Here is a 24,683-nt window from a genome sequence, read left to right on the forward strand (position 1 = left end):
CTTTCTTTTCTGGGTGTGTGTGTGTGTGTCTGGTAAAAATATGCTTCTACTTTTACTAGATTTTTCCAGCACCCAATCATCTTTTCAGAAAATAAACATTTCAAAAGTCACACAGTCTTAGTCAGCTCTACATCGATGTAGATATCTCTAACCTCTGCTTTCTCGCCATGAAGACCTATCGAAGCTTTACATTTCTATATTACTCAGTTTGCACATTCACGTTAATTGTAAGCAACCATAACATGTTATCTGAAATAGATAACACCTACTAACTTTTAGGTATTTAATGTTCATTAGTTTTCATCTAAGCTTTCATATTTAAAAAAAATTAGGCTTTTGAAAATATGAAAGCTAAGATGAAAACTAATGGACATGATGTACCCTAAAAGTTAGTACTTATGTGAAATATGTAATATGCTGAGAAGCAATATTTATAGAGGTAGGAAAGCAGGTTTATTCTGAGAGAGGGGCAGTTTCAAATCCAAGTTCTGATAACCAGAAGTAAAACTGATGGGACTCATTCTAATTACTTTTACTCTGTCACAGGAAGGAGTAAGGTGTTAAACTAGTTCTGTTGATTTTTATCTTTCATGCTCAAGAAAAGTACCTCTAAGCATATAAATTTTAAAACAAAGTCAAATCAAGAATGACCAAGCTATAAAGATATAATCATTTTGAAGTGACATAGGATCAGTGATTTAAGGGTTGTGTGAATTATATGTACTTCAGAAAGCGTCTTCTGGAAAAAAATAACCTACACAAATCTTAAGAAATAAAGTTACTTTAATTGATCTAAATTGAACAAGCCTGCCAGCAAGCATAGTTAAAGCATGTATTTAAATAAAGTTTTATTTCCAACTACACTACTTGACATATTTGATATCTTTTAGTCTGTAATTTTAATCATGTGATTTATCAAAGTTTGGTCATTTGTTGTAGGATGAGATCAGAAGCAGAACAAAAAAAAGAGTTCTTTATTGCCCTTTTAATGCTTGGCTGTCATGTGATGGCCTGAAATGGGAATAGCTTGTACTACGCTGGAGCTAGCTATAGTAGAGACAAAATACCAGGCCATCACCTCTCCCCACAAATGGTTTATTTTAAAATTAAACCCCCCAGTCTCAGTAAAATAAGATTGTTATTGGTTTTTACCAAAACATTGCTGTTTCTAACTCTGAAGTTGATCTTCTGAGTCAAATTCCGCACTGTGACCTACAGGATCCTACTGAAGAATCCAGGAGCACATAGCCTGTATTCTTCTCTGCTTTATCAATGATATAAACAACCCTTTTAAAATACATCTGCTGTTCATCACCTTGCACTGTAACTTCTGTCCTCTGTCACTTCCCACAGAGGCGTGCTGCCATGGAAAGAGCTATCATTGATGGAGATGTTTTAAATCAACTGCATCTTTTGCTAGTTAAGAAAAAGTTACTCCATTTTTACTGTCTTCTTGTGCTATTCTAAAGGCTTAAGGCATGCTTCCTCCCTCCCACCAGAGGGAGACAAAACACTCAGGCTCTTACATGGTATCATCTTCATTACATATGCCACCTTGGTTGTCAGCTTCTGCCAGATAGAGAGAGATCAGTTTAATGCCTGTAATCCTTGGGAGTTTAGGTAGGCCTTATTCCCTCTAAGGCTCTGGGGTTTGCCCTCTCTCCTTGGATGTCCATATGCTCCCTTTGTGCCTGGTTCTTTACTTCTCTCCATGTTTCTGCCTGGGTAGGCCAGGAGCGACTGGGTGTGAGCCGCTACTGTTGTACTTCCCCCCACTCCATGAGTGTCTCAGAGATCTTTGGGTAGAAGTCTCTTCGTCTGCCTCTGACTATTTCCTGCTATGGTACTGCAGTGTAACACGCACTCTCTTTCTGCAGGTAAAAGGGTTTCCTCTCTCCTCTATTTACTCTGATTCCTCCACTTTACCCTGGTGTCTGCTAAGCAAATGGTGGTTAATGGTGACTGAGTAATACGTTCTGTTTGGTTATTCCCGTATATTGGTTATATTTTTGGTAGAAGTGCAGTAAAGCATTGGGAGCAGGGCCACTGTTTTCAAGCAAATAACTTGTTTGTTGTTAAACACTGATATTGCTACAGCACTATGTGCCTTTCCCTATTTTATTCTTTTTTTCCTGAGTTTGATAGGATAAGCTTATAGCTCATGGTTACTTTTGTGCAAGACAGTTGAGCAATTTGAGAAATATTGCCTCTAGTTTTAAATACTTGTCAAGAGGCTTCCCTCCTGAAGGGGAACGGTCACTACCAAGATATAACATAGGAAGTGTGCGATATCCTCCTTTCCCTATGTGTTTTTATGAATACAGAGTACATAGAAGTAAGTATAATTTAGTTTGGCTGCAAACATTCTCACATTTCATGTGGTGGAAATTCCAAGAAATATGTATGTTGCAAGACCTTACGTCAAGATTTCCCATCTCTGTTACCCAAATATATAGCAAAACTTAACAGGAGTCTCTCCCATCTCTTCTACACCACATCTGCATCCTGTTGGAGTGATTACAGATAAGTTCTTCAGTTATTTTGAATCATTCTGATTAACTTTTGCTGGCATGCGCTGTGAGAATGTGACTTTCCTTTCAATATTTCATTAAGATAGTACACCTTTGCTTGAATCCCTATTTCGACAGTACTTTTGATAATTAATGGTTGTACAGTATTTAAATTTAGGAAAAAATGAAAATTAAATTAGAGACAAGTTGTATTTGTTTGGTGATAGTGCAGCTTTGCAAGAAAAATATTTTGCACAGAGGTGAATATGTTTTGTCAGAATTAAGATAGTGGTGACCTTATATTATAATAAACTCATTAGTCCTGTACCTGTGATTCTCCATCTGGTAAATCTTCCATTGACTTGATTATTGATTTTACCCTGTGGGAAGAGATCCATTGAAACTTCAGTAGAATACACCTTTAGTCTTTTTAGCCCAGTTAGGCTATTCCAACATTGTCTTCAGTCCCAGTATCTCTCTAACATGAAGTCTCATTTTAAGCATCTGTTTCAGAGAATCAATGGCATAATGCTAGCAGAAATTATGTATCTCAATTATTATTAAACATTTCTATATTAGGACTATCTCATGCTTTAGAAAATGTTGATTCTAAAGTATTTTAAGTCCAGATTTCTCCTTTTTATCTAGCTCCCACCCCATTCTCCAGGACCCAGAGAGGGACTGCATACTTTCTTCCTATAGTCCATCTTGTCTGGGTTTCCTATCTTTATACTAACCACCCACCTCCTTTCCCAGTTGGGGCTCCTGTTTAATTGCACCTGGAAGATGGGCCAGGCCAATCAGGTACCTTAATTGAGCTCTCCAGCTCCAGTTAACCTTTTAATTACTTATGTAGGATATATACTCCATTACAGTCCCTTTAAGGAAGGTGCATTTAATACTGATTCTTCTTCATAATTTTTTTTTTGAATGTAAAAGGTTGTTTAATCTACCTCCAAATTTGTAGTAGGTGAAGTCCAGTAAAATCAGTTATATAAATAGCTGTCTACCCCAAAAACTGCTATATATTGTCCTGCATGTATCTCAAATCCTTATACAAAATCAACTGACTCCCTCACTAAACCCCCTTGGTGGTCAGAACAAACCACTCAGCAAGTGTCTGACAAAGACCATCATAAAAACTTAACTGAAGCCATCAAACTTTTCTCCACTTCCCACCGAGCAGATGTAATATTTGTATATCATGCTCTCAAACCCAGTATGCTGCTTCGATAGATGGATTGGGGGTGTGGCTGTTATTGTTAAAAACAGGATGAGTAAAGAGTAAATGCAATATTCTGTCTTCAGCTGTATGTGCAGGGCTTTAAAGGCTCATCCAGTGACTTGAATAGGAGCCCATAGTTGCATCGGAGGACAAAGTTTGCACCTATTCATTTTTATACCTAAAACATTACAAGACAGAATAACACACAGTTTCAGTGATCCGTAACAAGACACATGATATGAAAACCTTAATAATATCAATCCAGATGAGTGCTGTAGTTGCTATAGAATCTTTGTCCCCTACCCTGGACAATGTGTTATTTCTGTTCTTAAAGGCTTTGTGGATCTGTAGCCTTTTAAAACTGTCATCCATTAGAACTCCACTGGCTTCAGTAGAGTGACACCAGGTATAAGTGTGGCCCATTTTCTTCACACCTGTATAGCAGGTTTGTTTCTTACTCAACAATGCAGATTCATAACTTTTTCTTGTAAGCCCGCTGTCGGGGGAGTTGACTGAATTTAATGCTCACAAAAGAAACTGGAGTGACTAAAGTGATTTGCCTTCAGAACATGTAGAACATAGACTGCATCATTACGAGCTTACTTCTCAGACCTGCAAATGGTAGCTTGCAGGTGCAGCAGTTCAGCTGCACTTATTCAGTTGCAGTTTCGGAACCTTACCATACATTTCCTCATACTTGACCTGGTGAGGCCACCTTTAACTGTGAGACAATAGTTCAGTCTCCCTGTTCATTCAGTCATTTTCCTTTCTTCTAAGATGGCTGTTTTATGTCCTGATTAATGCTAATTTGGTGGCTTTGTGGAATTGCCTGGTAACACTGCCCAACATGAATGATGTATGACTGACATTAAAACTAACCAACCCTCTCCCCCCCCAACATACTTTAGAATTCTTTTTTTCCCAATGGTATTTTGTTTGGAATAAAAATTGAGAGTAAGCCCTTTCTTTCTCTTCTGTCATTTCCCCCTTTCTGATGTCCTCTGCATGATCTATCTGGCTTGTAACCTTTTGAAGTGTCACCTGCTTTCTGCTTGACTGCTGTATCTAACCTTTGGCTTGGAATGCAGGCATATGATTTCCTTAGGTGCCTCTATAAAGCCATTCTCTCAGTAACATAGCAGAGAACTCAGATGTCAGAATCTTTGTCAAATAAACTCTGACCACAGAAACTCTTCAGACCAACTTCAAATCAGGCTGTAAGTGGGTTCACCTCTGCTGAAGTCAGTGGAATTGGGCCAAGTCTAAATTTGGCCCATCACCCACAATTTCTAAGGTATCTGAGGTATGATAAAATGACTGGCATTCTGCCCTTACCTCTGTTCAGCAGTTTTAACTATAGTAATGACCTTTGTAAAGACCTTCACGCTGTTTCTGATGTTTAAAAATATGAAAAGAAAAGACATTTCAAAAACATATAAGCCCATAAAGGTCTGACCCGTATTTCCTTAATAATAGGAGTGCATAATAAGAGTGTAGAATTTGCTTTATTCAGGCAAAATTCCTGCTGATGTCTGTGGGATTTTGACCAGAGTAGAGAGTGAAGAATTGGGCTCTGAACAAAACTTGTGACATTAGAATCCACTTTAGCTTTTTTAAAATGGCTTGTTCTACTGCTCTATTTAAAACTGATTTCTGTGTTCATCTCCCTGTCTCTCTCTCTCATTTTGGAGCTCATTGAGAGGTTTTACCACTGTTTTGTTTTCATTTCTTTTTCCATAAGTCTTTTAAAATTTAAACTCTAACAGTATTTTAAAATGTTATTATTAATAGTAGTCATAACAACAAGAATAATACCTAGCTTTTATATAGCACTTTTTATCAGTAGCTCTCAAAGTGCTTTAAAAAGGGTCAATAACATTATCAGCAACTTTCAGTCCCTTGCTGAATATTTTACCTATGATCTGGTTTACAGCGTGGTGTATATGCTCTAGTATAAAACCTCCTAAAGTAGCATTTTGCTGTCACTGGTCTTTCAGAAAGTGGAACTGCCAGCAGTGATGACATTGCATTGCTTACAGTTTTGTTTTTTGTAGCGTGAATGACACAACTAGCAGTTCCATTTCCTGATGTTGATTCTGACTTTGTGTACCCATGGGTAATACAAAACAGTTTGACCTGCAATACTCCAGCCGTTGGCCTGTTTTATATGTTATAACATGGACCAAAATGTATGATGAAGATCCACTCCCTATGTTTGGAAATTACAGATTTACAATCTTGATATGTATATATGTTGTTGTTAACAAAAAATATAAGTCTAATAAATACATTAATGATTTCGCCAGTTGTCCAATCAATACTATTTTTTCCCTTTTCTAGCTGATCTAATTTAGGAAATACAATTGGATTTCAAAATTTTGAATAAAAAGCCCTAAAGATTTTAACAGCTCCACAAACACAATTATATTCCTGGCGCTGAAGTTTTCATTTTAAATAGGAGATTAGAGGGTAATGAGAAAGGACAGTACTGTAGGTGGGAGGAAAGATTCAAATAATTAAATCTCTCAGAACTTTTCCAGAGCAGTGGCTGTAATCTCCAACCTAACATTGCTTATGAAAATATACGTAAATCTCAATTTTTTCTATTTTGTAATTGGATAGTATCTTGTGAGACATGTCCACTAGCTTTAAGAAGAGCTTAACAAATTTATTGTTAATCAGGATTTGAATCCTGGTCTCTAGAGGTGAAAATCTAGTTTATTGACCTGCTGCTATGTGCTCTGGTATCTGTTAAATTGTAGCAAATAACTCAAAATATTTTTGTAAGGTGATGAGAGTTCCATGGCTAGAAAGATTGCTCCTTTGCTGCCATTGCATCCCTACTACTTAATATGGAGGGCACCTTTTTATCCATGGTTTCACTTCTTGCTGGCTAGATTTAAAAAAATAATCAATACAATTGTTTAGTGTGTTTGAAGAGTGAGTATGAGAAGATAGAATGTAATAGCATTAATATTAACAGTGCTTTCCCTGGTTTAGCTGCCGGTAATATTTACAAACAGGCCACCTTCAGTTCATGAAAGACACTTCCTTTTTTGTCAAAACTCCTACTGACTTCTCTTCGGGGTTTACCTTGTGTCAGAAGTGCAAGAACAGGATCCAAGACCCAGATTTTGCAACTTGCCCTATGGAGCCAGACCTCTGTGATTATGTCAGGCCTCCTTGACTTCACTGTGGCTCTGCACAGGTGAATGGGTCTGTCTGTGTTGATCAAAGCTATAAGTTTGGAGGCTGAGTTTGATTTCAGCAGTGGATTGAAGGACAATAAAATTGTTATTGCAATTCTAGCTCCTGCTTTATCAGTTTTTGGTGTGTGTGGAATAGTTTTTTTGATTGATTGTTTTTGTGTTTTGTAATTTCAAAAGGTCATTGTTTCTAGTATTTGTTATAAAGAAAATATTCAGAAATCCAAGAATTCGTCTGGTCTACAGAAAAAAAAATTGTTCATCTACCAGCCATCTGTGTTTATGCTTAGTTTGTTTTAACAGACCATTAAAACCTTCACAATCTCTTCCATTTGAAAGGCCTTATGTAGTTCATTTACTTTATGTGTAGCTGTTAGCAGGGTTTAATGTTTAACTTTTTGATTTTTACAATATTTAACTTTATCTTTCCACACCCCCTTACAGAAACTACTTAGTACAAATACTACTCCAAGTTTAATAGAGTCTTGCTTCCTTTGCTGGCTGGGGGCAGTAAGGGTTTAAATTCAATGCTAGATTTATAAATAACTTTCATTTTAAATAACTATTAACCTTCTCGTTTATGGGGATATTGCAACCTGTTTAGGCCCACAAATTTTCCTTATTTAAAGGAAGGCAAATTCTAGGAAAACTCCTGGAAAGGGAATCTTTTATTTTAAATTATTTTGAAAACTAATTTGAAGAACAATGTGTGTTCTTTCATGGATCCTTTTAATTAAGAGAAGAAATATTAGAGACTTGTTTTTCTGCTTATCTTCTACTGTATTCAGCAACGTGACACAACAGCCTGTTGATATTTAGATCAAATCTGCTTTGTTGGTCAGATAAGTTAACTTTTGAGAAAGAGGCATAGGGTAATGGCCTGAGGATGAGAGTTGGAACTAGGAGCTCCTCCATTCTGTTTCTGATTCAACCACTGGTTAGCTGGCCTTGAACAAGTCCTGATGAAACCGCTGCAGCAAGCACAACTATGATTAGCCCTTGGGCTGCTATAAGTTACACCAGAGGATAGACTTCTGCTTTCACATACATGTGTGTAACCCCAGTGTCTACCCGTAAGTCCTGGCCCTAACAGATACTGAACACCTCCAGTTAACTGCCGAAAGCCCTCAAAGACCCCATCAAAGTCAACAGATATCGAAGGCTCTCAGAAACTTGCTGGAAATGCCCAGCATATTCAAAAACTGATTTCTCACTGAACGCTAATGATACAAATAGCTTGAAGAGAAGCGGTATGGTCTAATAATGGACTGAGCATGGGACTGAAAGCTGGGCTTAACCCAATCTTATCAATCATTTGTTTTGTTGCCTTAAATAAGTCACTTAACCCCTCTGTCTGAATTTCCCCCAACTGTAAAATGTAATAAATAATAATAATTAATCATGATAATAAAAATATTAAATAATGTTAATAATAAATATTATTATTTAACAGTGATATTTTCAGGACTGATTGGTTTGCAGGCTGATGAGTGGTATTACACATTTTGGTGCAGATTCTTAGCTGTGCTGGAGTACAAGCCTTTCGGTTCCTCTAATCCTGAGCTGGCTATGGGCTGAAATTGCATCTGGTTTAATTTAGGGAAGCTCGAGAGTTCATCTTAGTTGTGTTTGCTGCAGCAGTCTCCTTGGGAAAGCTGTGCTGTCAGATCAGGCAGAGAGCCCTTTGTGCTCTGACGTGGTTCTGGTACACCCTCACGCCAGCTCTATCCTACCTAAGGGTTCTCCATTATTGGGGGAAATCATCACCTACCTCAGGGCATCTCTCTTGGACCAAGAGTATGGTCCCTTATGTCTAATATTTACGTTTCTGTTAGGTAGTATGTATATATTATTGTTACCATACAAAGGTCATCAATTGCAATGGAAGTTTTTGTGAAACATTATTGTATCAATTCTGAAAAGAAGCAGTCTACTAATAATGAAGGTATCATGTTTCTTCTGCATTTGTGTTGACTGGATAATGGTTCCAAAGGAGGAATAGTGTCATTGCTGCAATATTAATGTACATTGCTCAAAAAAAGGTGAATGAGCAATTTGTGGATTTTACGTTTTATATCACATTTTATTTTTCATTGATTCTTTTTATGCTTCAAAAGAAATATAATGCTTTGTTTACTACAAATAGTGTTACAAGCATTAAGGTACTCTACACTGCACATATTAACACTTCAGTTTCATTGAGGAGATCTGGTGATATTGTGTTACCATAACCCTCAGATGGAATTACAGCCTTAATTTATGTAGCGTTTGGTAGTACATACATAACGTAATATGTGGAAAAAATATTCACTTTGGCTATGTATTGTATTTTCCTCTTCACTGAGATGAGTGTGGAATCAATTTTGAACACTCCCAGCTTCTTCCAGCCCTTCAGCTTCTGTTACATTTCTTTCATATTGATGTTAAAAATGTAAACACTTGTTTCTTTCTTAATTAGAATATTATGCTGCCATGTGTTATGTGTAATAAATATGTTAACAGACGTGGTAATTTAATACCATAAGAATGTTTATATCCTAAATGTTTATACTAATTTTATTAGATGAAGTTCATTTAATCATTGATTTTATTATTGGCTATTTTATGGAAGAATTGATTAATACATTTGTAGATTCCAAGACTAGCAAGGACCATTGTGATCATCCACTCTGACTTCCTGTATAATATAGGTCATAAAACTTTCTCTTCCAAAATTCTTAGAGCATATCTTTTTAGAAAAAAAATGCAATCTTGATTTTAAAATCATCAGTGATGGAGAATTCACTATGACCCTTGGTAAATTGTTCCAGAAGTTAATTATCCTCACTGTTAAAGATTTAAGCCCTATTTCTAGTCTGAATTTGTCTAGCTTCATCTTCCAGACATTGGATCATGTTAAACCTATCTCTGCTAGACTGAAAACCCTGTTATTAAATATTTGTACCCCTTGTAAGGTCTTACAGACTGTAATCAAGTTACTCCTTAACCTTCTCTTTGTTAAGCTAAATAGATTGACCTCATCTGTCCCTATAAGGCAGGTTTTCTAATCCTTTATTCATTCTTGTGGCCCTTCTCTGAACCCTCTCCAATTTGTCAACATCCTTCTTGATTTGTGAACACCAGACTGGGACACAGTATTCCAGCAGCGGTAGCACCAGTGCCAAATATGGAGGTAAAATAACCTTTCTACTCCCACTCAAGATTCCCCTGTTTATGCATCCAAGAATTGCATTAGCCCTTTTGTCCGCTGTTTCACACTGGAAGCTCGTATTTAGCTGATTATCCAACACCCAAAATCTTTTTCAAGGTCACTGGTTCCCAGGATAGAGTCCCCCATTATGTAAATATGGACTACATTCTTAGTACCTAAATCTATACATTTACATTTACCTGTATTAACACATATTGTTTGCTTGTGCTCAGTTGACCAAGAAATCCTGGTCACTCTGTGTCATTGGTGTGTCATCTTCCTTCCACAATTTTTGTGTCATTTGCAAACTTTATCAGTGATGATTTTATGTTTCCTTCCAACTAATTGATACAAATATTAAATAGCACAAGGTCAAGAACAGATTCCTGCAGGTCCACACTAGAAACACACCCACTCAATGATGAGTCCCCATTTACAATTACATTTTGAGATCTATCAGTTACACAGCTTTTAATCCATTTAGTGTACGCCGTGGTGATTTTATATCACTTTGGACTTTCTATAAAAATGAATGGTACCAAGTCAAAGGCCTTAAAGAAGTCTAAGTATATTACATCAACGCTAATACCTTTATCATACAAACTTTCAATCTCATAAAAAGAAATAGGTTTGTTTGACAGGGTCTCTTTTCCGTATACCAACACTGATAGGCATTACTTACATTACTCGCTTTTAATTCTTTATTAATCAAGTTTTGTATGAACCACTTTGTTATTTTCCCCAGGATCAATGTCAGACTGACAGATTCTATTTACATGAGTCACCCCCTTTATCCTTTTAAAATATAGGCCCAACGTTAACTTTCTTCCTCTCTGGAACTTTCCCAGTGTTCCAAGACTTGTTGAAAAATCAACCTTAATGGTCCAGTGAGACCTGTAGCCAGCTCTTTTAAAACTTTTGGATGCAAGTTATCTGGACATGCTGATTTAGAAATGTCTGACTTTAGTAGTTGCTGTTTAACATCCTTCTGGTGTATAAAGAGTATTATCATCATCATATGATGGGACTACAACTTCCCCCCCAAATACAGAACAGAGCTATTTATTGAACACTTCTGCCATTTCAGAATTATTATTGATAATTCTACCATTAATGGACCAATACTTTTGTCAGGATTCTTTTTGTTCCTAGTATACTTACAATAATTCTTTTATTGTCCTTAACTCTGTTGTATACAGGGTTCTCCTTATGTCCCTTTACTTTGCTTATCAAGTTCCTACAATTCCTGGTTTCTGATTTATGTTCATTACTGTCCACTTCCCTTTTCTTCTATTTGTTATATCTACCATCACTTCCTTTGTGTAAATCAAGGTAGTTTTTTAACCACTATGCCCTGTTCCTCAATTGTGGCTTTTTGGGAATCTAATAAAGTGTTCTTAAACAATTCCCAACTACATTTTTCTGGTTAAGTTCTTCCTCTCTGCTGATTTGGCTCAATTGTTTTCAGCTTTGTAAAACTGGCCCTTTTAAAGTACCAAGTATATATATTGCTCATTTGGACTTTATTCTGTTTGCACATTGTAAATGAGAGTGAATGATGATAAGTTATACCTAGGCTTCCATTAATTCTTAGTTCTGTGATCAGTTACTCTTTATCTGTCAAGGCAAGATTTAATATAGAATTCCACCATGGTGGTTGCAACACTTTTTGAGTTAGGAAATTGTCATCTATAATATTTAGCAATTCCAAGGATGTTTTAGTACTGGCATCAGGAAATCACCAGCATGTGTCACTCAGCTTGAAGTTACCAATCATGCAGCTTTTTCTCTTATACATTACAGATGAATGCATAAGGAGTCGGTCATCTTGCTCCCTTATATGATTTTGTGGTCTGTAGCAGACACCAACTAATACCCCATCTTGTACTTTATCTGTTAGGGATATTGATCCCTAAACATTCAGGATAATTTTCTTCTGAGTTATCAGTGACTCTGAAATAGGTAATGCCATTTTTGACAGAGTACCACTCCCTCTCCCATTTTGCCCACTTGATTCTTCCTAAATAGGTTATAACCATTCATTTTAACATCCCACCAGGTTTTAGTAATACCAGCTTGATCAAATCTATGCTCATAAATGAGCAATTCCAGTTCCTCTTGTTTGTTATCCAGGCTCCTCACATTGGTGTCTAGACAATTAAAGAATTTCTTGTCTCATATCATTTGGTTCCTTCATTATTTTTGTTGTCAACATCTTGATTCTGTGCTATATAAGTGCTCATACCTTCACTCTTTTTTACCATTCTCTTTTGTTTAATGTCCTCCTGACTACTCTAGCCAAAAAACTCTATTTGCTTTTATAATCTGTAAGGAGCCAGATCCCCAGCTGTTAATCCATCAAAGTTAATGGAACTGTGCCAATTTGCCCCAGCTGGCAATCTGGGCCTGAACCTATCATCTTTCATCAGATTGCGGGATAGCTGCATAATTTGCTGAAAAAAAATTAAAATATATGAGTTCGACCAACCAGAAACTCATCAGTTGGTTGGTCATATCATGTTTTCACCTATTCTCCCTCCATCTATCAGCTCCTGGGAAGCCACCCAGCAAATACTTGATGAGATGTTTGAATGCTCCAGCTTCGTGAGGAAGCATCAGACAAAAAACAAATACCTGGAACTCTCAGGTATTTCAGATTCTCTTGCTTCCAAACCCAATACAATGGCAGATTCAGAAAAAAAATATAAAGAAACACAGCAAAAGACAGTGGGACTGGATTCCTCTATCATCTCAAGATTCAACCCATTGCTTTTCCTCTATTGAAACCAAAGAACTTTTGTAGCTAGAAATATGTGGGTCAGATTGGGCCAATACACTGGACCACTAATAGCTATTCCCTCAATGGTAGGAACCATGCTTCCCAACCTCCTGTATGAAAGAATTAATTCAAGTTAGAGGCAATTATCTGAATGCGAGCAGACACTGGAGGGAATGCCTTAACACACTAAATGAGGCATTTTATAAATCCAGTAAGAAAATTCCTAGTCCTATCTAAATGTCCAAAATTAATGCAACAGTGGTGACAGGAGCATACAAACACCTCATATCTGCAAAAAGATTTTTGCCCAAAATATCATGTTTCACAGAACCATCGAAGCATCATGAAAAGTAACAGTGAAGCCTCAGTGGGCTCACTCCAGAAGGCTACTCCATCCATCTGCTTTTCCAGCGTGGTGCTAGCATGAGAGCAAGAAGCTGGTCCCATTTTAGGGTTAGTAATCTGAAGCCTTCTGAATAAGACCTCCATAGCTCATTATTTGTTATTGACATGTGCATGGTTACCATTAGATTCTGCTCCAGATCTATGGCAATGAATGCTATCACAGCTGTTGGTCTCAGTACCTGGGCAGTTTTGATCTTCCCCCACCTAGACCAAAAAAAAAAAAAAAATTGTGGGCGGCTACTGCTACCTTCCAAAGCAGAAGATTTTCTGCAGAATCTTAAGTCAAAGCTGTCACCCCAGAACTAACTCAGAAAAGCATTTAAAGAAGAAATCATCATCATCATTAAGGATATCTTCAAAAAAGATTCCATATCATTGGATAGGAATCACTATTTCCTTCAACTCTAAAGCTGTGATAAGTACCTGAGAAAAGAATAACCAATCTGTCCTCCAGAAAAAGGCAATGGCCCAGATGATTCAGGCAAGTCAATTCAGAGATGAGTACTTCTGGAACACTGGAAACAAAACTGTGTTAGCATGATTTGCTCTGTGGACAAGCCTGCCCTCAAGGATCAGGGAAAGAGTGTGTTTCTTGAAAGAGTAAGGAAAATTGAACACATACAAGTTGGAATCAGAAATCTTAAGGGAGGAGTGCGCATCAGAAAACTCATTCTGCTTTGTCCAATAAAGAATTGCCTCAGGTTTAAGACTGCCATCTAGCATCTCTTCCTAGAACCCAGGCCACGAAGGTGATTCCTCCTCAGAAGAGAGAGACTTTAAAAAGAATATTTATTACATCTTTTGTTTGGTCCTCAAACTCCCCCCTACCCCCAAAAAAAGAAAAAAAAAAAAAAAAGAGAGAAGGAATGTGGAAGTTCTTTACCTAAGATATTGGAATAAACAGAATAGAAATTCTAGCATCAACCCTCCTAAGCATCCAATATGGGAACTTAATGACATTACTACTTTTACACTAGGAGATACTTGTTCACCAATGCCACAGAAAATTTCTGAATTCATCTATAATTCAGAACACTACCAATGTGGACAGCCCCCTTTCAGCTGACCAAGGTCCCACTATGCAACTTCAAGACCAGGGTAGGCAAATGTACCAATCCCCGAACTGCATCTTTGTCCAGAATTGCAGCTGAGCAGCCACCAAAGTTTTGACACATCTGATTGTTCATACTGCAATTACATTGGTTTACCATCAGTACTGATGAAAAGCAACCTCTGTTATACATAGAGGACACAGTGAGCCTGTCAGGGGAGTGATTCTTTGAGATTCAATCAGTGATCTCCCAAGTGATATCCAGTACCTTCTGCAGACCTTGGTAGTTAAGGTTGGGGCTCCAGAGAAAATGAAATAATCCCTAGCATGGAGAGCAGAGGAACTCAGATTGAAAGGAGGGACTCCTCTACCTGTAGCTCAGTGGTCCCCAAACTTTTTACTCTGCACCCCCCCTTATCCCTGTCCGCGCTCTGCCCCCCAGCTGGGGCTGGGAATGGGGCCGTGGTCGGGGGCCTGTGGTCAGCTGAAGGCCACAAGGGGCCAGGGGCTGAGCTGGGGGCCAGGCCTCAAGACCGTGGCTGGATGCCATGACCAGAGGCTAAGGCAAGGGCCAGGAATCATGGCCATGGTTTAGCTGAGAGCTGGAACCAGAGGCCGTGACCAGGCTCCGGGGAGAGCTCAGGGCAGAGTGGGACTGGGTAGTGCTCCCTCCCTGCCCTGTGGGGGCTGGCCAGACCTGGTTGCATCCCCCCCCCAAACATTCCTCCATGCCTCCTAAGAGGGTGCGCCCTAGTTTGAAGACCTCTGCTGTAGCCCAAAATATTGCAGATTTATGCACAAGCAGAATTTGTGTGTGGTTTTGTTTTAGAAGATCAGCTAATTACATGTTTAACAACTCAGTTTGTTATGGTTTATATCACAAAATAGTGTGGTGAGTATTTGGTTTTTCAAGCTAAAAGAAAACGAGGAAAAGATAAAATTAAATTAAAATTTCCATTCTAGAAGCAATTGCCATTATAAGAACAATTATTGCAATTTAGTCACTGTTTTACATAGTTTCTGTAATTGAATATTAGAAAAACATTTTTGTGTATCCTGTTCTTCTTTGCTGGTGATAACTATTGTGTTAAGCTCTTTTCCTCTCAAGGAAAACTTAAATCTATGGCAGATGCATCCATGAGATAATAGTGGACACAAAGACTACACGGATAGCAGTACAAAGCTTATGTTCCACCTAAATCTTCAAAATAGTGTTTAAAATTGGACTTAAGTAGTGCATAGGCCTTGTGTTAGTCTTCTGATGTCACTGGAAGTTACTTGGTGCTCACAACTTTTGAAAATCAGACCATTTATGTAGGTGTGAAGGGAGAATTGGGGTACCTTTTTTGATGCACAACATATTTTAGTGACCCAAAGACATTGCTATCTCATGTTTATTTGTGGATCTGTATAACATTGAAAAATTAATTAGCTTATATTAAGGGAATTATAATATCATACACCATTAAGCATTCAGAAGCTAGGAGACAAAGATTCCATTTGCAGTATTAACTCTTTCCCCTTATGCTTGTGTACTAAGATACAGGGACAGATCCTCCTCGGTGTCTGAAATTCTTCTTGGCACAGGTGATCATGGAATCCTGTGAATCACTCTACACTAGTCTCCTTGTGCTAACAGAGGATCAGAGGAGTGGCACGGGACACCCTATCTCTTGTCTTTCCCATTTGTGACACCATCTCTCTCATTTCCCTTTTTCCCTGCAGAACCCAGGGTTTGGCTTTCTGCCTGCAAGAAACTCCCCTACACTCCAGCAATTTTCTATTGGCCACTTATGGTCAGAATCTGGGCCCTTTGTACAATCTGAAGTCTATGGGACTTAAGCATATGCTTAAATGCTGACCCAAGTAAGGATGACTTAAGCACATGCTTATAATTATACTTCATACATGAATACAATCGTTATGCTTGTTTGACATTTGCAGCAGCATGCAGAGTGAAATAATTAAGAACAATTAAGGCCTAAGTTAGCAATGCAAACATGCACATCTCAACTCTGCATATTACTACAAATGTCAAACAAGCAAAACAATTGTACTCGTATGCAAAATGTAACTTTCAAAGGCTCAGTATTCAGTCACATCAAAACCAGTTTTGCTTGCAACACTCAAAAGGTACTTCTGCTTCAGGGAAGGCTATGGTTTGGACTATAGCTTTGTTAAAAAGATAACATTAATATGTGTATGAAAAACGATTTTTTATTTTCTCCATGTACTGAGAAAATTTGAATCATTTTTGTCTGAAACTTAAAGAAAAAAAAAGTTACCTTCAGCAGAGGCCAGGCCTGGAAAATGTAGGTGAAAGTTTTTGAAGGCTATGGGCAACTCTGATAACGTGAGTTTACAATGGAAACACACAAGAGGCACTGCTGCTCTCATGGTAATGAGTGCATATCCCAAAATTCACCATTACATTTGATGGCACTCTCAACTGAGAGAGTCAGTAGTGCATTGGCAGAGATGGTGCTCCTAGATACAGAGTTGAGTCATGTTGGTAGGGAAGGCTGTAGTGCTACTGCACGAACTGTGCCTGTTATGTGGATAAACAGAGGAGTTTAGCCTCTAGGTCTTTGAATCCTTTAGTGATACTGACCATACTGCACCTGAAATGGATGGGGTGAGGGGACATTGTCCGGGCTTGCCAGAGGAAGGTTGCAGTGCTTTATGGGTGGGGTAGGGGGAAGAAAGTCAGAAACTGATGAAAAAAGATTGGTGATACTGACTCATCCCTTGAGACTGTAAGGGCAGAAGGCTTTAAAAGGTGCAAGCCTGGGCCTTAGAAGCCCTTTCTCCATGAAGTAGGCAACGCAGCATTCATCCAAAATACTTAAATGAACTGATGGCAGGCATACTTGTGCTCCAAAATCTAGGATGATCTGAGTTTCAGAGGACTCTAAGTTCTTGTTTCCCTTTGCGGTTGGATAGCATGTATAATTCAGAAGCCATGCACACAGTATCTTGCAGGAGGGTACCAGCTGCATTGTTCTCATCAGCTTTCCTGCCATATAATACAGGAGGCTGTATCAGTATCAGAAGAAATTGCTTTCCCACCTGTATAGCCAGATGGAAGGGAAAAGAGAGAGAACAAAAATTAAAGCCTAAGAAGAAACTAAACACTACACCTGATTCTTTCCGCAGCTAACTAAGTGGCTATCTTGTTCCCAGTGACTGTACTAAAAAGACTTTGGGATAAAATGATACTAAAGGTTATTATGGCGAATACTTGACAATGTTATCAAGTAATGTTTGTTTTTCAAACTCTAAATAACACGTGGGATTGAAATCTGTTAAAATATTTTTTTCTTTGTCATTTCAGCGATGAAGTCTTACACTCCAGTTTTCATTCTCCTGTGGGGCACTGTCGGGATAGCACGGGCTGCCAAAATCGTTGTTGTGCCGCCAATTATGTTTGAAAGCCATCTGTATATTTTCAAGGCCCTGGCCTCAGCCTTGCATGAGCAAGGCCATCAGACGGTGTTCCTCCTCTCCGAGGGCAGACACATCCCTCCATCTAATCACTATAGACTCCAACGTTACCCAGGGATCTTTAACAGCAGCACCTCGGATGATTTTCTTCAGTCCAAAATGAGGAATATTTTCTCTGGGAGGCTGACAGCATTGGAACTGTTTGACATCCTAGATCATTATTCAAAGAATTGTGACATGATTGTGGGCAACCAAAACCTAATGCATGTCTTGAAACAGGAAAAATTCGACCTGTTGCTGGTGGATCCTAATGAAATGTGTGGGTTTGTTATAGCTCACCTTTTAGATGTTAAATATGCTGTTTTTTCCACTGGCCTTTGGTATCCAGCAGAAGTAGGTGCTCCAGCTCCTTTATCTTATGTTCCAGAATTTAACTCACTTCTCACAGATCATATGAACCTTCTAGAGAGGATTAAAAACACTGTTATTTATCTGGTTTCAAGATTTGGAGTCAATTTTTTGGTTCTGCCGAAATACGAAAGGATAATGCAGAAACACAAGGTGCTGCCAGAGCGGTCCATGTATGATTTGGTTCATGACTCCAGCCTGTGGATGCTGTGTACTGATATAGCACTAGAGTTTCCAAGACCCACGCTACCAAATGTTGTTTATGTGGGAGGAATCCTAACCAAACCAGCCAGTCCTCTACCAGAAGTAAGGTTTGCTGAACTTTATGGCAATTTTTATAATAGATCGGTCAATCCTTAAGATGAGTGTTATTTCTTAATGAATTTGAAATGTATTTAAGTTAAATGGTGACCTAATATCTTAACATTTTAAAACTTCTTTTGTGTGTTAAATGCATAGTTATAGTAATTGGAAATACTTTGGGAGGGGGGAAATGATTTGTACATAGAAATTCAGAGCATAAAAAGCTGGTCTTTCATGTAGATGTTCTCTACTTCTCTTATGCTTGTTCCTACTTTGAATTAGATGTTTCATGATCCAGCAGAGGGACCACAATGTATGATAGCTTGGCTGTTAGAAATGGAAGTCTTAGCCAAGTGCAAATGAATGTAGCAGAGAGATAAATGTGATCAGATGGATAAATTTACATACAGAGATTCCATTAATATCCTACCTCATCTTATTGCCAATCTCATGATGATGGTATGTCTTCTATTATAAATTATTGTCTTCTGCTAGCGGTGAGACTGTCCTGTTTTGTTTTTTTTAAATATTTAAAAAGGTATGAATCAGAAGAGTTTGTAATCAAAGAAGTGAGATTTGGCGGCAGTGTAGAAGTTTAAAGTTTGAATAAAATAAAATTACAGCCACAAAACATAGTAAAACTAAACTTCATCCAGAAATAGTGCCAGTGCTAGAGCCAGAATTATTTTTAGCAAACTGACTGCAGAGACCTGAGAGTTCATAATTAAATGTAATTACTTGAGTGCATCATGTGCTCTTCATACATGATATCTAGGAATGTCTCTGTTCGGCAACACCATGCTGACTGAAAGGCAGAACAAAATAATTGTTCAACAAGCTGTTTATTTACATATGCATTGTAAATAATCAAATCTATTCAATTAATGGACTCTGCTGGCTGGCCTGGAGAGAATATTGGACACGTGGAAGGATACAGAATTGCTGTGACCACCTCCAGTTGCTATTGCTTTGGTACCAGTACATGGAAAGATGGGACAACAGCATAGGAAATTTGGCCAGCACTTCTAGATTGAAAACAGAGCCTTATATAACGAGTTCTGTTGAGGAGATTGTGTTTAGCAGCCCTGCTGCGTCAATTAAACTACAATTTCTGGATATTGTGAAAACTAATGAAACAAGACTTTAAATTTCTAATATTGTTTCAAAATTCATATGTGTAAACTATTTTAACATTTCAACTGATTGATGTAAAGAGCCATTTTGAAATCCATTAGCTAATGTGCTCAAAGATTGAGAGAAAAATAAGACTCCAGCATCTTTTAGCATGTGAATTTTAGGATTCACAAGAAAGGCAACCAACTGAAAATAAGGAAAGTCTATGTTTCTGCAAAACATCTATAACATAGACCAGTTTAAGAACTTGGACACCTAACTTAGAGATCTAGAATCTTCTGCTGCAACTGAGATACATTGAGAGCAACAATGTAAAGGCATGGGGCAGAGGTAGCTCTCCTCCAGTGACTGGGCTGGTTTCTAGCATAATTTACAGTAGTCTTAAAGCCTATCAGACACCAGGGGAGTTATTGGATATAGGAATTTCCTGGCCATGCTCTATTTCTCCTAGAATGACCTTTTACATGGGATATTGGGAAGGGAATGCTGGACAGCTGCTACTTTGGCTTTATGCTACCTGGGATTCCTGGGAGTGCAAGCTAATTATAACTGCTGTTGGATGGCAGCCTGGAGTTGCCAGCTACCGGGTAGCTCTACAGGCTTGGGTTCTAGACCTGAGGTGCATTACAGTTGGATGCAGTGTTCAGATTGGTATCCTTAAAATAGGTATTTGAGGGGGCATATAAATGCCTATGTTAGTGCTCAAGTGTAGATCCTAATTTAGACATATACATTTTGAACATTAGTTGCACAACTCTAGGAAATTCAGATGACAAAGTTTGTTTCATTAACTGGCTGAAAGGTTGTCTAGTGAAACCAACTCATTTGTGATCTGTTATATGGGGGAGCACTAAATTGTGAATTCTGAACTTCATGCAGCAAAGAATAATATATGTGTATTACTGTCCTGATCAAGTCATCTCCTAGCCTCTGTGCTGCTCAGAGGTACAGGAGGTCTAAAGGAACAGACCCATTCATATGAATACTACAGAACTCAACTTGTTGATGTTGAGTGAGTCGTCAGAAGAATGGGCATTTTTGCATGTAATATTGCAAGGGAGGGAAAGGAAGAGTTGTGAATCTTATTTAATTAGGCCAGAATTTTGAGATTTGGGTACCTAAAGGCAGGTTTAGACTTAATGTTTGCCACATAAGTAATGTGGGTTTCATTGGTATGTTTAATAGACCTAGGATAATCCTTTTGCCCACTAAGTCAGTACAGTTGAGCTGGTCCTATTGGTTGGTTCCCACTGTGTGTAATAATGGTTTAAAAACTAAATGAATGGCCAGCTTGCATATTGAAAAGGTGGATCAGTGCCCAAAATTGGGTATGTAAAAACAGCTCCATAAACAATATATGAGTGAAGGTGATTGATAAGAACATCTTAAATGTAGGTCCAGATCCATTTGGTTTAAAAATGAAGGAAAATATTAAGTTTCTGCAGTATGCTGTACTTTATTTGCTTGTAAATGTTGCAAATATAGGCTTAGTAACAAGGCTCTGGTTGGCATCCCTGTGGGTACGAGTAGAACATGCAATCATATGATACACACAACCTGGTACTAGGTGCAGCCAGGGGCTCATCTGATTCTCAAGTTTTTCCATGCTATGTAAAGTTGCATATTCTATCTAGTTCTTTTTCATATCAAGTAAGTGGAAGTACTGAGAGGCTTTGTAAGAAATACAACACTTGGAGAGCGGCATTCATTTTTATCAAGTTGAATTGGCCAAACATAGATAATAGTAAGTTATGCCATCTTTGAAGGTCTTGACGTAAACTGTATAAAAGGGGTTGCAGACTTAATCTGATTAGGTTAGTTTAATTGGATGACTTTTGTACCCCGTGGTGTTTGAATTCCTCAAAGAACCATTGTCACGGAATAGTAATTAAAGAAAGTTTTGCTGGGATGGCTGCCTAATGGCATTGCCTCTCACTTGGTCATATTTACATGAAAATCCGATATGGTGAGATAGACCTCTAAGACTGCTTAAAGGTGTTGAATGGACAGAGTTACATTTCAGCACAGTAAAGCAGGATGCCACTTGTGAAGAAAGTAATTTTATATTCTTTATCTTGGATTGTGTTTGGTGAGCAAAAAGAAGAGATGACAACATTTCCTTGTGTTGCCCTTTAAAGAGAAGATCTCTGATTGGAGCTATTCAAATTAACAAATGCACATGGAGAACTGCAGGACAGTATGATGATCATAAATTGATGTCCAATGTTTGATTTGTCCACTATTAAAAATATAGTCCCAAAGAACCCAGTTGAATGCCTCTTCTGTATCTTATACAAGATGAAGACTGCCTTTATTTATTTGATTAACGTAATGAATGATGATTAGTGATCACTGAAATTATGATTTGTGGTTTTCTTTGGAATGCATCCAAATTGTTCAATATGAATTTGTAGTAATAGGCTAGAGACATTGTAACAACTCGGTAAAACTCTTGACTATATGTTATGGTGTAGATAAATTGATAGTATTGGCTGATATGTTTTACAGCTTTCTGAATTTTTATCTTTTTAAAGAAGCAAGTTTATATTGCCTTCCAAACAGGTGTTGGGTAAATTTCATATTTAGGTGAAGAACAGAACATTAACATATCAGAGACACTTAGAAGCTTCTGAAAAATATAAAACTGGCTGCTAAAGTAGAGTAGCTCTGGAGATTGGCTAGTTTTGGAAGATCTCTTAGCGCATTGTGCATCTTATTTGCTGACATCTTTGTTTCAAATAGTACTTTTGTTCTTCAGTAATGTGCGGATTTTTAGGGTCTTCAAAAACTACGCATTTTTGTTGTAGTAAGAGTTCCTGAGGATGAATAATGTTTTTTTTTGTAGAACTTAAAAAATATGCCTGTTATTCCTTTTTAAAAATCAGTTCCCCGCCCCCCCCACTCCCATTCTAATTGCAGGTATAACCGTTGAGGTATTAGGGGATTCCATATTTTTGAAAAAGTATACAGCTAATTTTAGTTTCAAATTTTAAAAGTCCTTTGTTGGGTCTATGAGAAAATTACTTATGCAGGAGGTCTGGAATAATGTTATCACAGCTCCAGGTAAGCATCCCCTCTTGGCCACTACCAAACTGCTGTGAGGGGATTTAGCCACTGAATCCCTGGGTGTTTTTAGCCTCCAGAGTCTAAACAGAATCCAGGCATTGCCCAGACTTGGAGTCACTAGGCAAACTCTCGGGGTGCAGCCCCTTTGTTTAGCACTCTCTCCTGAGAGCTCAGACCATGTGGGTCACTGCCCAGCTGCTGGAACCAATGCTGAGTCCACGGACTCCCCCCCCCATAGATAAAACACACCTTTTTTCAGTACTCCAGCTGCATGGAGTAGTCTAGGCTCACAGGTAACCTCTTCCAGGGACATGTGATAGGTTTAACGCTTCAAATTCACAAATGCTTTGGACAGGATTCTAACACCATTGCTCTTTACTTAATTGCATGTGAAATACACAAATCTATACCAAAAAAATAAACCCTACACACATTTTCCTGCCTTAGTTTCCTCAGCACTCGAAAACATTTTTGGGCTGTGATCAGAGACAATAGGGGCGGTCCTGGGTCCTTCTTGCAGTGCTTAAGTTGTCTGTGAAACAGAATCTTCTTCCCCCTGCTTGCCTGCTCTGACCTTGGCTAATCCATCCCTTTTTTCCTCTTCTACCCAAAATTTTTATGTGGTTCTCCTAATCTTCCCTTTGTGTGTGCTTTTTAAATCCCTGCTTTATCGTATATGTCCCTTTGTCTTGTTTGGGAATTTTCTACTCTCCAAATGCCAGTCGCCTGCTGAGAGAAGTTGGAAAGAAGTGCTTTCTGCTAGGATGAAGTTATTTTATTTTCCCCAAGTAAGACCTATGCATGGGCTGATACCCTTTAACGATTGAGTATTGTCCCTGGTATGGGAGAGATGCTATTTCAAGCTTGTCAGCAATGGTGGATACACAGACATAGCGGCATTCCACGATACACCATGATTCATTGCAACGACTTCATAATATCAACCAAAAATATTTAATTGTACAGATCACCCCCCAAATCGTCACAGATATCAAGTTGCAGTTGAATTTATTCAGCTTGAACTTTTTTGAGGGGAGGAAGCATCAGTTATTGGATTTTGTTGAAGCAATTTTAGTTTCTTTTCCACAATCAGTTGCTGTGCTAAATGGCATCTTTGGAGTTTGCATTAAATATGTAGTAAAGTCCTAAAGTGTAAGGTTAGAAAAGGCTCCTCTGATCATCTAGTGTGACCTTCAGCGTAACACAGGTCATAGACTTTCATCCATAATTCCTAGAGTGAAGGAAACTATTCTTCTCTCCTACATAAGTGAACACTATCGATTAAGTGAACACTATTGAGCCTAATAACTTGGGGTTGAATTACATCTTTTCTTTTAGAAAGACATCCATTTTCAGTTTCACGACTCAAAATGATAATGAATTCCCATGAGTAATTTGTTACAATGACTTATGTCCCTCACGGTTAAAAATTGCATCTTATTTGAAATTTGAATTTTTCTAGTTTCAACTTCAAGCCATTTCATTTGTTAATGTCTTTTCTGCTACTTGAATAATATCAGCTATCATCTGACTGTGTAGGTACTTGCAGACTGTGATCAAGTTTGCCTCCATATTTCCTTTGATAAACTGAATTGATTGTCATCTCCTATTGTAAGGTATATTTTTCAGACTTCAAATAATTTTTGTAGTTCTTCTCTAAAATACGGTCCAGTTTTTAACATGTTTTGCAAAGTGTGGACACCAGAGTAGTACACAGTATTTCAGACAAAAAAAAAAAAAGAGAGTCCTGTAGCACTTTAAAGACTAACAAATTTAATTTCTGCAGGCATAAGCTTTTGTGGGCTGCAACCCACTTCGTCAGTTTTTCAGTAGTAATTGTCTTTTAATGCATGCATTAAATGCCTTCCACTAGGCCTTTTGGGATGCTTCCCTCGTTTTCATATATCTACATGGATAAATGAAATGATTTCTTTAATTTAAAGAAATCTCTAAGGAGGTACA

At 38.0% G+C, this 24,683-nt stretch overlaps 1 protein-coding gene across 2 annotated transcripts in view; it reads left to right on the top strand.

The window, feature by feature from the left end:
* Positions 1 to 24,683, top strand: part of UGT8 (UDP glycosyltransferase 8) — a 72,112-nt gene that overhangs the window by 11,694 nt on the left and 35,735 nt on the right. For both annotated transcript variants that reach the window (XM_067558678.1, XM_067558679.1), the window contains exon 2: positions 17,701 to 18,524. In XM_067558678.1, coding sequence (XP_067414779.1) covers positions 17,703 to 18,524 — 822 coding nt within the window. In that variant the 5' untranslated portion in view covers positions 17,701 to 17,702. The remainder of the gene's footprint in view (positions 1 to 17,700; positions 18,525 to 24,683) is intronic.

This window comes from Emydura macquarii, unplaced genomic scaffold (assembly GCF_026122565.2).
Source record: "Emydura macquarii macquarii isolate MOO-44397 ecotype Brisbane River unplaced genomic scaffold, CSIRO-AGI_Emac_v2 contig_2171, whole genome shotgun sequence".
In the NCBI taxonomy this organism is placed as follows: Eukaryota; Metazoa; Chordata; order Testudines; family Chelidae; genus Emydura; species Emydura macquarii.